Source organism: Mastigoproctus giganteus, chromosome 14 (genome assembly GCF_048544385.1).
Source record: "Mastigoproctus giganteus isolate SK-2022 chromosome 14, ASM4854438v1, whole genome shotgun sequence".
NCBI lineage: Eukaryota > Metazoa > Arthropoda > Arachnida > Uropygi > Thelyphonidae > Mastigoproctus > Mastigoproctus giganteus.
In genome coordinates, this window is record NC_143588.1 from 38,218,559 (window position 1) to 38,232,586 (window position 14,028).

The following is a 14,028-nucleotide window of genomic DNA, read 5'->3' on the forward strand; positions in this document are numbered from 1 at the left end:
AATGTTTCCACTGCTGCTTGGGCTTGATAGTGAGGAAGAATATCAGCAAGTCTCAAGTCTTATTGAAACCTACCTGGAAGAACTGGGCCCATTGTTGTTTTGTATATTTATCAATGATATTGATGAATGTATGTTATTATTATTATTATTAGCTATATGGTGCAAGGAAGTCCAAGGCTTATGCTGCATCAGCCAAAAAAAAAAAAAATTCTGAATTACCCAGAGAGAGAGAGAGAGAGAGAGTGAGAAGCAGAAGGGAATCACCAAGAAAGAGAAGAATGATGATATTCTGCTCAGGACCTTGGGTGTGCCAAGCCCATAGTCGCCAGATGTGAGACCCTGGGTTTCAGCTTAATGTCAAAGTTTGCAGATGATACAAAGCTTGGCAGGGTTGTTAACAACAGTAATGACAGTATGCCGCTGCAACAGGATCTGGAAAGGTTGGGTAGATGGGCTGAGAAGTGGCAGCTGAAGTTTAACATTGAGAAATGCAAAGTACTACATATGGGTAGCAGTAATCCCAGAGAAATCTACCAACTATGTGGTGTTACACTCAGGGTAGTGGAGAATGAAAGAGACCTGGGGGTAATTGTGCAGTCAGATATGAAGTTTTCTGGGTAGTGCAGACAGGCTGCCAGAGTATATCATGGGGTCTTGTCAGTGATATACAAGAATTTTGCGAGCAGGGATAAGGAGGTGATTATCCTCCTGTATAAGGCAATGGTCAGGCCACACCTTGAGTACTGCATACAGGTCTGGAAGCCTCATTTTAGGAAGGATGCAGAGTTGCTAGAATGAGTACAGAGAAGGGTAACGAGACTGGTAAAGGGAACAAATGGGTGCTCTTGTGAAGAAAGGCTTAAGTTCTGCAAATTGCAGGTTCTGGAAACTAGGCACCTGCGAGGCAATCTGATTGAGGTGTATAAGGCTTGAATGGATTGAGCAGGCTCAATGCTGATAGGATTTTCCCTCTTGCTCAGATTACAAACCTGAGGGGCCATAGATTCACAGTGAGGAAAGACAGTTGTAGAATAAATGTGCGGAAGTTTGCCTTTAGCCAGCAGGTAGTTGATTGCGGGAATAAACTTCCATCTGTTGTAGAAGTTGTTGGCTTAAATAAATTCAAAGCAGAACTAGACAAACATTTGGAACGAATGGATCAGTGAAATGGGAAGGTTTTTTTTTTTTTTTTTTTTTTGCTGATGCTGTATAAGCTAGCTTTCTTGCATCATGTGCCTCAACTAATGCGCTAACTGCAGAATAAAATTGAACATTGTTTTCCCTCGCTTTCAACACAAATGTATGACTGGGTGAGGGACCCTTTCTCTGAATCTGCTGCTCGGCCTGAGGACTTTGAGATAAAAGGAAGAACTTTATGAGCTTCAGTCTGATCATACAATCAAGATGAAATTTACTGATCTGCCCATCAAGTTCAGGATTTCTTTGCAAGCAGAGTATCCTGCCATTCATAAGAAAGCAATTGACATTTTGCTGCAGTTTGCAACTTCTTACATGTGTGCGCAAGCTTTTTCTTGTTTAACAAGCATCAAGAGCAAGGACAGAAATCGTCTCATTTCAGTTGAAGATGAAATCCATGTGTGCTTCTCTCAAGTTTGACCTAGAATTTAGTATTTATGCAGCAAAAAACAACCACAATAAATTTCATTCTTTATTTATAGTTTCAAAAATAACTCTTTATGCATATGTAGGCCTACAAAACAGACCAAGAAACCAACACATGTATATAATAATTTTGTATTATGTATATGTGTTGTATAATATATATTATACAAAATTATTTTATTGTGTATAATAATTTTGTAACTGCTAGGCCTATATTTGAACCTGATTATTTCACTCAGTAAGAAAATGTTTTTTCTTGTATAAAATTGTCTTAGGCTATATTTTTATTCATATTGCTTTGGCTTATGGTTTTAGTAGCTTTACTATTCAACACTGACAATAAATTTTCATGTTGTAAATAACATTAATTAAAATCAATTTACAACCTTTATTTAAATTAAATATACCGAGTCTACCTTTAGAAAAATTAAATCCCATTTTGGCTTAAACCAGTTATTTAACAGAAATTTATTATGTTTCCCTTATGAGTTTTTAAAATTTATGAAAAGGAAAGAAAGAGATTCATTTCAAGAAAGGTTGGCTGAAAAGTCATTTTTAGTTTTAAATAAGGATAATAAACAACTCTTGCACATACCATACCTCATTAGCATCTTGTATAATAGAAATTTGTGATAAGACTTTTAGGCCTACTGGGATAAGGTAAAAAAAAATTAAGTAGGAAATTTTAAAAAAAAGGAAAAACTGAAGTTTCCTTTAACTACATTACTGCTTTGCATTAGAGTTGATATCCTTTGTGGGGGGCAAACACAAAAAGAATAGACTAATAAGTTGGCCAAAATGAACAGATCCACAGATAAATATCATTCTCTACTCAAAAGAGCATTGACAATTATTATTTGATTATTATACCCTTAACTTACTAGACATGCTAATGTACCGTGAGCTGTAGATATAATAATTTTTATGCAGGGGTTTCCTGATACCTGAAAATTATTTCAAGGATTCCTCCAGGGTAAAAAGATTGAGAAAGGCTGGTCTGCGTGATCTGATTAATTTTTGTTCTAAAATTGAAAAAAGGTGGTGCGTGCATTTCTGAAAGTGTATGGATGTTTGGTGGACATTTATTACTACACAGAGAGAAGTGTAAAAAGAAAAGACACATTGAAACCATTTCATTAATGCATGCCACCGAAGTTAAAAGGTTTTGAAGCATCTGTGTATACTTTTATGTCTTGTGTAAATGTTGAACTAGACTGGTAGAATGGTGTTGCCCTTTTACAGTTGTGTTTAAAGGAAAGATAAGAATTGGAGAGAACAATGATATGTATATATATATGTGTCTGTGTGACTTGAAATTGTCAAATTATACAATGCAAAACCATTGCTAGTGATATGGCTAGCATTGGTTTCTGTCCAGACTGAGTTAACAATTAAAAAGAAGTTCAGTGAACTCAAAGAAAAGGACTTCTCACTCATAAACTTTTAGTGTAGGCAATCCATAACTGCCCAAAGATGCTGATGACTCTTAAGAGGTTATCCTCATGTGCGCAGGAAGACTGTCCATGTTAATTTTTTTCTGGCTTGAAGTATATGATACAGTGGATTCCGGTTATCTGGGGCAGCCGTTTATTAGTGGCAAATCTTGAAAAACAGAAACCAATGGGGAAAATAGCCGGGGTTTACTTCACTTAATTGGGACAAAATGCCGTTTAATCGGGGCAGGAGACCTCAGCACTGGAGATTACCCTGCGATTGTCTCTGACCGTACCACGTAGTTTGGTCGGATTTCTGGAAGTCACAACCATAAAACAATAAAAACAATTAGCAGTCACTTGTTTATTGGACTTTTCTGTTAGTGCAATCTATCATAAACGGATAGTAAACTTGATCTTATTGAATTTGCAATAATTCAATAAGATCCATGGAAGTGGATCTTATTGGGTATTAATTCAATAGGATCCATGCAATCTATCATAAACGGATAGTAAACTCGATCTTATTGAATTTGCAATAATTCAATAAGATCCATGCAATAATTCCATGGAAGTGTAAACAATAATGTTTAGACTTCCATGGAATCTTCAGTCATATAAAAAAAATAATTTTCAGAATCTTCTCTTCATTCCAATTTTTAAAGCTTTGTAACTCGTTACTCCGTTCTCACTTGCACATATCGTGTTACTTGCAATTTGTGTGTGCCGTGTTTTTTGTTATTGATTTCTTATCTTTTTACTGTTTTAAATTTTAACCCTCACCCACAAATGTCAGTGAACAGAAATCTCAACTAGTTTAGTTAGTATGTACATATTACAGTGCGTATTAATTATTCTGATTTTCACGTATATTCTTCCGAATTTCACATATCATTTAATTTTTTTAATTGGTAAGGTAATAAAGGGTAAATTTGTATTTAATATATCTTTACTTTTATGGCCTGTGGATAATATTTCTCCTATTTTCACTTATTAGAATCGCTGTTGAATAGAATTAAAATTCAATTCACAAACGTGATCACAATGACAGGCACCTACTACGCATCGTATAGTGAACGGTACTTTACTATGGCAAGTCCATCATAATGAGATTTCATTGTAGAGTGAACTAATTGTAAAGGGGGGATACATTGTATTTTTTAACTATTTACGTGAAACTTCGGATAATTGGGGCAGCTGCTTAATCGGGCCAAAATGCACTAGTCCCGATGTGTCCCAATCAACCGGAATCGACTGTATATGACACAAGTGACCAATGCTCTTTTAAACATTTGCAAGCAGCTATGTCCCCTTTTGTACCCAATTCTGATAAACTGGTAGATGCAATGAAGGAACTTCACTACAGCAAAGGATATAAAAGATTTGTGGATTCTACAGTGTTAGGAGATAATTATTCCAGTGTTTGACAACCCGGCTGCATTTAGATTAACTTCATGAGAACCATTCTTCTCTTGCCTGCCAGGGAGAACAGAAAATTGATTCTTTTCTCTGAGATTTTATAATTACATCCTCTGGTTCTTCTCTTGCCAACCAGGGAAAACCTCGTTGATTTTACTCAACCCCTTCAATGGTTCAGTATGCCTCAGTCATATCTCTACTTATCTCAGTTGTCTGTCTAGTTGTCAGACTTTGGAGTTCACATCTTCTAAGCCATCCTTCATATGTGTATCTATTTGTGCCCATCACTAATCCGATTGCCTTTCTTTGAATTCTTTGCTCATGGTTTAGACCTAAATGGATGTCAGATGAACTAATGAGGCTCATGGCAGTGAAAAAAAAAATGCATGGGATGTATATAAGTTTTCAGGCAACACAAAGCCTATGGTAGATATAAGCTAGTCTGTAATCAAGTCACAAAGGAGGTTAGGCAAGTGAAGGCTGATTACAAGAAATCTTTGGCAAAGGATGCAAAGAAAAACAACATTGGCTTCTTTACCTATGTAACCTCTAGAAGGGAGAGGATGAATCAGGTTGGTCCACTTCATATCAATGGTTCGACTTTATGATCCTGCTCAGATAGCTGACGAATTGAATGAGTATTTTGCATCTGCATTCACACATGAGAAAATTCTGTAAGGAAGGGGAGGACAGGAGTTTACTAAACTCTAACAGTAAGCTAAATGATTTTGTAATAACTGAGAGCAAAGTGGAGGAGAAATTGTTGAAGTTAAACATAAAAGATGTACCTGCTGTTGATGGAATTTATCCAGTTATATTGAAGAAGGCAGCGAGGGAATTAAGTAAACCCTTAGCCATAATTATGAAAGCTTCGTTAGATTCAGGGCAGGTCCCCATGGACTGGAGAAGTGCAAATGTATCCCCAATTCACAAAGGGAGATCAAAAGGGTGACTTGAATAATTACAGACCTGCTAGTTTAATTTCTGTTCCAGGGAATTAAATGGAGGCACTGGCTCAGGAAGCGATGCAGGATCATCTAGACCAGTTGTGGCCAACAAGTCGATCGCGGCTTTAATTTTGGTCGATCACAACGAATTTTAAATATTTCCTTTATCTGTTGAACCACGTGACTACTCTTGTTGCCGTGCAGCCACTAGGCTTGTTTAGTGAAAATTCACGCAGTTACGTTATGGAGAGCATAGTGTATGTGTCGAATTCTTATTTAGCTTAATATAAATAACTGGGCAGTACTTATACGTTAATTTAATACCGTTTGATTTAAAATGAATACTATGAAAAAGAGTAAAATGTATCATTTTCATCAAAAGTGGGAACTAGAATACTTTTTTGTAACGATAAAAGAAAAATATTGTTTTTTGATTTGCAATGCATCCATAGCTATACCCAAAAAAGGAAATTTATAAAGGCACTTCAATGCACTCCATGGTAAATACCAATCAGATTTTCCACCTAATAGTGATCTTAGAAAAAAATAAATTAAAAGAACTTTAATCCAGATTATTCGCGCAACAAAATTTCTTCATGACACCTAATTTACAATCTAAAGCAGTAACTAGCATCATTTAACATGAGTTGTCATCTTGCAATAAAATGCAAACCATTTTCTGATGGTCAATTTGTCAAAGACACATTTTTTAGAAATAACAGACTCTCTTTTTGAAAATTTTAAGAACAAAAATGAAATTAGAAGTGCTCTTTAAGATCTGCAATTATCTCGAAATACTGTGATGTGATGCATTGAAAAAATTAGCAAAAATGTGAGATAACAATTGTGTGCTCATATTGCTAATTGTGTGACCTTTTCTTTACAACTGGTTGAATCTACAGACGTCAGTGATACTGCTCAATTGCTGTTTTTTATTCGTATGGTTTTCAACGATTCTACCACTAGAGAAGAACTGCTGCTGGGTATGGTTTCGTTAAAAGAAAGAACTATAGAGGCCTTGATATATTTAACGCATTGAAAAAATTAAATTACCACTATTTAAACCCATATCAATAATAACAGATGGAGCTAAAGCAGTGACAGGGCATCTTAACGGATTCATCGTATTGTGCCAAAAAGATGATGGATTCCCAGATTTTTTGAGTTACCACTGTATCATCCACCAACAAGTGTTAGCCAGCAAAAGATTAAATACTAAAAGTGTTTGGACATAGTTTTCAAAATTGCAAATTCCATCAGACTTTTCAAAATGCAACTCCATGAAAATTAACCAGATCTGATATTACACACAGATTTTGAAATTTGCTGAACGAAATTAAAAAAATTATTGATCAAAATGGGAATGATTAACAGCAGCTACAAGATACGTGGTAGTGTGATCTGGCTTTTTTGGCAGATTTTACCAGTAAATTAAGTGATCTGAATTTGGAATTACAAGGAAAAAATAAAACTGTGGGTAACATGATTGGTAGTATTTCTGCATATAAATATCAATTTTTTGAAATGGCTAAGGAACTCAAAGAAAAAAAATTCAATCATTTTTCAAATATGCAAGATCATTTGCAAAAATATCCTGTTTTTGAATTTAATAGACAGAAATATGTTTCCGAAATTGAGAAAGTTGTGGATGATTTTGAAACCAGATTCAGTGATTTTAAAACAATTGTTCAATTGTTTTAAGACATTGTTCAATATATTTCTTATCCATTTAATGTCGACTTAGATACGAAACAAATTGAAGAAAAAATTGCTGAAATTTTTCACATGCAGAAAATATTACTTCAAAATGAAATTATTACATTGCGAAACGATATCTTGCTATAAGGTCATCAGAAAAAGACGTTTGGAAATATGTTTGCCTAGAAAAGTACCCAAATGTAAAAAAATGCGGTGAACTTTTAAATTGCTGTTTTGTTCCACATATCTATGTAAATAGGTCTTTTCGTGTTTGAAACAAACAAAGACGAAGAATCGCTCTACTCTTACGGACTTGCATACAGAAAATTATTTATGGTTGGCCTTCACAGTATATCCCCGATTTTGAAAGCTTGGCAGATGACAAGACACAAACTTCACATAAATTAAAAATTTAAATACGTATGAATTTAAAATAAGACCTCTGAATTGTGTTTAATTTTAAAATTTATAAACAACATTTTTCAATATGTGTTGATTAACTTTTTTAACCATGTGCAATGAAATTCATGAGATGATAGATCGTGGCACATTTTGAAGAAAAAAAGTAGATCGCATCACAAATTAAGTTGGCCACCTCTGATGTAGACAAACTGTAAGGATGTAGAGTTGCTCGAGTGAGTACAAAGAATTGCGGAAAGGTTGGTGAGAGGAACAAAGGGGTGCTTTTACCAAGAAAGACTTAAGTTCTGAAAATTGTAGTGGGTGTAGAGTAAGTCCCTGCGAGTGAGGTGTATAAGGCCTTGAATGGTTTAAGCAGGCTCACTGGTAATGGGATTCTTCTGTTTTCTCAGATTACAAACTTGAGGCAACATGGATTCAAATTAGAAGAGATGTGTGGAATTTTGCCTTTGACCGGCAGGTAGTTGTTTGCTGGAACAAACTTCCATCTGTTTTTGTGGAAGTTGATAGATTTAAAAAAGATAGAAATAAATTTATTTATTTCTATAAAGAAGATAGAAATAAATTTAAGGCTGAAATTAACAAGCATTTTGAGTGACTGGATGGATGAAATGGAAAGGGTTTTATTGGGGAGGTGGACTGATGCTGTATAAGTTTGCTTTCTTGCAGCATAAGCCTCAACTAATGCCATTGCTAAATAATGTGATCTAATTATCCATAATGAATATGAAATTTCCAAAGTGAAATGCTCTAAACAAGGCTATATTCATTTTTACTAAAAGTTAATTGTGTGTTTACTAAAAGTTATTATTTATTAAATGTTGATTAATTGAAACACATATGTACAATGAAAATCAAAAGTAAAAAAAAAAAAAAAACCGAGTAGAACTAGTAACAATGAATTTCATTTTTCTGAATTATTGAAACCCACTACACTGACCTTTGCAAAGCAGACACCTCCCTATAGGGGGCACTTTCTTCTGACCCCCTCTGCTTTAAAGAGGTTTCACTGTATTTAAAAGAGCGTTTCTTACAGGTTTTTGTGTCTCTCAATTTTTATGATTCCTGTCCAGTGGCTCGACTGAAAAATGAAATCTCTCTCTCTCTCAATACGAAGGTTGGCAGGGTTGTTAATGACAGTACGATACTGAAAAAGGATCTAGAAAAGGTGAGCAAATGGGCTTGAGAGGTGGCAACTGAAGTTTAACATTGACAAATGTAAAGACTGCATATGGGAAGCAGTAACACCTGAGTAGCGTATCAACTGTGTGCTACTACACTGACAGTGGTAGAGTATGAAAAAGGTCTGGGGGTAATTGTGCAGTGAGATTTGAAGTTTTCTGAGCAGTGCAGATGGTCAGCAAGAGTAGCTCATGGTGTCTTGTCAATGATATACAGCAATTTTTCTAGCAGGGATAAGGAGGTGATTATCCCCTTGTATAAGGCAATGGTCAGGCCACAACTTGAGCACGGTATACAGGTCTGGAAGCCTCGTTTTAAGAAGGATGTAGAGCTGCTGGAACGAATACAGAGAAGAGAAACAAGATTGGTGAATGAAACAAAGGGTTGCTCTTACGAAGAAAGGCTTAAGTTTTGGAAATTACAGTGTCTGGAGACTAGGCACCTGTGAGGTGATCTGATTGAGGTGCATAAGGTCTTGAATGGTTTGAGTTTGCTCAGTGTGCTGATGGGATTCTTCCTCTTGCTCTAAATAATCACCTGAGAGGACAGAAATTCAAATTGAGGAAAGACAGTTGCAGAATAGATGTGCGGAAGTTTGCTTTGAGCCAGCAGGTGGTTGATTGCTGGAACAAATTTCCATCTGTTGTTGTAGAAGTTGATAGCTTAAACAGATTCAAGGCAGAACTAGATAAACATTTGTAGTGAGTGGATGGGTGAAATGAGAAGGGGTTTTTTTTTTTTTTTTTTTTTTGCCTGATGCTCTATATGCTTGCTTTCTTGCTTCATATGCCTTTGCTAATGCTAATAAAAATTCACACTTCTCTTCCCAACATAACTGACTAATGATGATGTTTTCAAAAGTCCCGCTGTTTTGTTTGTTTGTTATTTGGTTTTTAGGAGCATTAGCAACTAAGGGATAAGCAGGGGATAAGCAGTGGTCATTCCCTGACCTTTCCACATCCATTGAATTTGTGCTACGCACTGCTGCTCCTGGCTACGGAGGCGCCAAAAGTCTTGCTTAAAAGCACTTCGTTTGGTTCACTTTTTAAATTTTATCACGTTTTATTCATATATGACAACCTGAGAAAAGAGTGGTGTACTTCTCCTTTCCTTAGGGCTATTCTTAAACTTTATTTTAACTACAATTTCGTAATCACAATTCTTGATCCTATTTGCTCCACTTAAACAATATGGATTTCGGAGGTGAGTAGTGTAGAAACATAAGCTATTGCTAAAAAAAATTGTTGAAGAATAACGGGACTTTAAGTCTTTACTTAAATTAATACAAATAAAGAAAATATTAAAATAAAAAATTAGAAAATGGTTAATGATGTGTGTAACACAGTCAGAATGGTAGGAATACAGATACAGTCTTTTCACAGAGTAATGACACCAACAACCATACAGACTGCAAAGTAAAATTAGTAAATAGCCATGCAACATTTTGGAATTCAAGATTAGTTTGGGGTGTTATGTAATCACTTCTACTGCAATGTGTAAACTTCAAAAAGGCAAAAAATTAATAACAGAAATGAAGTGCTGATTATAAAAGTTTTTTCTGTGTATTCATATAGATTCATGGGTAATGCTGACATTACCCATGATCACAATAAGTTGCTGCACTGTATCCTTAGCCTACACAGCTATGGGATGGATGGAAGAAGTTGGAGAAATTCATTGATGAAAAGAATAAATGGGATAGTTCAAAGTGAGATACGCCCTTGGAGAAATAAGGAATATCTGAGTAAGTCTGATTTGTTTTCACAAATGGATAGGCTGTGAGATCCCTCTCATGTCAGAATTGTTGAGTTTGTTGATCATAATTTATGCATTAAAAAGCTTTAGCCTAGAAACAGTACTATTGCATATGGCTTTTTTAAAATTATTAGTGTATGATGTCAGAGTTATTTTTTGCATTCCCTTTCTTACTGATCAGATTGGTTAGACAAGATCTCCCCTTTACAGTTTTCTGTTTTGTGATTTCCATATAACTGCATTCATGTCACGATTGTCCTGCATTAATTCTTTAACCACTTATTCCGTTGTTTTCCCTGGAACAGAAGTCAAGCTTATGGGTCTGGAAGTTTGACTTCTGTTACAGAATTTCTTCTCATTAGTCCCAGGTGCATTATCTTTTTTGCTTCAATTTCTCTTCCACTTTGCTCTCAGTTATGATAAAATCATTAAGAAATTTAGCTGGTTCCACCTCTCAGAGTGAAGTACTTAATTTTGCCAGTTGCATTGTTCAGAATTTGACCCATGTATTTTTTTTATTGCATCTTTCTAAGATGAAACAAGGGAGAAAATGATCATCTTTATTAATTGCTCTTGAATAACTACCATTGTTTATAAAAATTTAATTGAGGGAATATGTTGCAGACGAGAAACAATGCTCAGTGGGCCACATTTTGGAAACCATTGTTTTGCCATAAACTGCACGTCTTTTTTCTTCTCTTTTTTTTTTTTTTTTTTTTTTTTTTCACTTTGATCCTTTCTTGGGGTGACATGATCACTCTCATTATATCTGAAAATGCAGCGTAATCAGTTGCAGTCTGTCAAAGTTGCACTGTATATGCATACTATTAGTCACTTCCATTTTCAATTTTGTTTCAGATTTGGCATGCCATAAAATGCACAGTGGATAGAAATAACATCCGTAATTTGAATATTACTCATGTATCTAACAAGTGAATATGATTTTTTTTTTATGATGCATGATGGGAAAACAGTAAATAACATTTCATAAACAACTCTTATAAGACTAAATATTTATAGAACTTTTGAGGGAATTCTGTTAATATCTATAGTCAATTTAAAAGCAAGAGCCCTTGAACTAGACAGTTTGAAACTTTCTAGCATTGGTACATGTCAAATGCCATGTGTGTTCAGAGGGGGGAAAAATTCCAAAAACAGTGGTGTGGCTCCTGGCAAGTTTGCATGCACAATTACTCTTGGAAATACATAAAAGTAACCTAAAAGACCACTCCAAGTAAAAATTTGTTTATAGTTAGGAAGGTAAAAAAAAAAACTCATTTTAATCTCAACCGAACAGTTAATAATGGGCCGCCGTAGCCTAGTGGCTACGCGGGTATATAAGTACATGTGCCTTGAGTGACCGGGGTTCAAGCCCGTGACTGCTGAATATGGTGCTGTTTCTTGTATTTAATCTATCATGCAAACTCCTCTGACCGTTTGGTCATCACAGAGTAAAAACAGAAAATTTATTATTATTATTAATACACAATCATCATATCTGAAAGTAACCTCACACTTCAGCACCACCACTGGTGGGAATAATTAAGGATATTCAATTATTTATCTTATTTCATTTATTATTTATTTTTTATTTTTCTTTTGTATAAGAACAGATTGGATATGGCATAATTTTATGATTAATATTATTTTTATAAAAACATGTATAACATGTATATACTTCTCTTCCTTTATGGAGTTCACCTCTAATTTTTTACCCCATAGGATGATTCTTATTCTATGTTTTTCCTCAATAACAACTGGTACTTGTTCTTTCGTCTTCACCAAATCCTCTGCGAAAGACTAGCTAAGATGTTTCATCAAGCTTCAATTTTAATAGAAGAAGAAATGAAGGACAGAAAGGAAAGAAAGGAATCAACTGCAGTTGCTTTGAGGCTAAAACCAAAAAGTAATGTTACTTTCAATGTATATATTCTAATTAAGACAGAGAACACTATATAATCCAAAACATTTATGTAATATATTTAAATCTGTGCAATGAATATTCACAACATTAGGTGTATTTTGATTGGTTTAAACTGAAAAGCTTTATTGAAAAATGGTTGTTTCTGTTCTTTGTGAAATTCAAACAGCTCTAATTTTATGAAGAATTATTTTCGGTGGCACAAGTTTAGATTCGTTTATAAGTCTAAATCAAAAAACGAACCCATTTATTTATTTTTTTCTTATATAAATAAAAAAAAACATGAGATATTCAAGATCAATGGATCAAAATTATAAATTGTGTGTGAAATTTATAGGATACTGAGCAGTTTTTTACACTTAATGTCTATTGCCTGATTGCAGTAGGTACTGTAATTATTTCTGAAAATCTTGTCTTAAAGTTGAGATGACATTTCAAACTCAGTTTTGAGTACACTATCAGGGCTTCTTTAAAAAAAAGCTCCTTTGCAAATTAGTCACTAACTTTGAATTTGTCTAGTTTCATTGAGTTCCTTTTGTTCTGATAAATAATTTTCTATTTCATTAAAATATTCAGAGTCATACTTGACACCTGATGCAGCTCGTTCATTCATTTGCAATTTAAACTTTAATTCTACAGAATGAAATACAGGTCCAAAACTGCAAAAAAAAAAAAATTACAGGCTATGCTAAAATATGAAAACTTGAATATTATCCTTACTGCTGGCTAGCAAAGCAATTCTCAAAAAACCCACAAAAAAAAAAGAAAGAAAAAAGATGTATGTATGTGAAAAAAAAGATTGCAATGGAAGTGTGCAATTCCAAAAAAAAGCTTCTTGGCTTTTCCTGCTGTCAGCTCTCTGGATTTATGACAGAGAGTATGCCTTTTTGACTTCATTTGATACTTTCTCTGTCTTTTTATAAAAAGTTTTCCTCTGTTAGTTTATTTTTGCTGAAAAATAGTAAATATGTTAAAAACATAATTTTTAAAACATTCCACAAATTTCTGCTTATTTTCATTTAAAAATTGACCATCAGGTGTGCTAGTCTGAGTTGCTCTGTGTAATGTGCAAACATTTAATCTCACTAGTTTGTTTGGTGCAAAGCTAATTATATCTTTCAGTAAAATCCCAAGGAAATACAATGTAAAATTTCAGCAAATGTAATTATAACTGGAATCAGATGTAGATTTCCTATGTATTGAAAAACACTTGGAAAGTGTGACATGTTTGCTTTGTGTACCCTACACTGATGTGATTTTTAATTACAATGGACAGGAAATGCAGTGTAATCAGATGATTTTTATGTAACTAGATGATTAGCATTAGTAGAGACATATGATGTAAGAAAGAAAGCTTTTAGAGCATCAGCCAAAAAAAAAAAAAAAACGCCCTTTCAATTATCAGTTTTCACAACAACAGATGGAAGTCTGTTCCAGCAATCAACTATCCGCTGGCTAAAGGCAAATTTCTACACATCTGTTCTATACCTGTCTTTCCTCAATTTGAATCAATGTCCCCTTACTTTGTAATCTGAGAGCAGAAAAATCCCATCAGCACTGAGCCTCTTCAAACCAATCAAGGCATTATACACCTCAATCAGATCACCTTGCAGGTGCCTAGTCTCCAGAT

The 14,028-nt window shown here is 34.5% G+C and overlaps 1 protein-coding gene across 9 annotated transcripts in view; it reads left to right on the forward strand.

Annotated features, from left to right (window-relative positions):
* Positions 1 to 14,028, forward strand: part of LOC150075069 (paired amphipathic helix protein Sin3a-like) — a 718,000-nt gene that overhangs the window by 592,263 nt on the left and 111,709 nt on the right. For all 9 annotated transcript variants that reach the window (XM_090389145.1, XM_090389146.1, XM_090389142.1 and 6 more), the window contains one exon: positions 12,200 to 12,383. In XM_090389145.1, the coding sequence (XP_090245271.1) occupies positions 12,200 to 12,383 (184 nt within the window). The remainder of the gene's footprint in view (positions 1 to 12,199; positions 12,384 to 14,028) is intronic.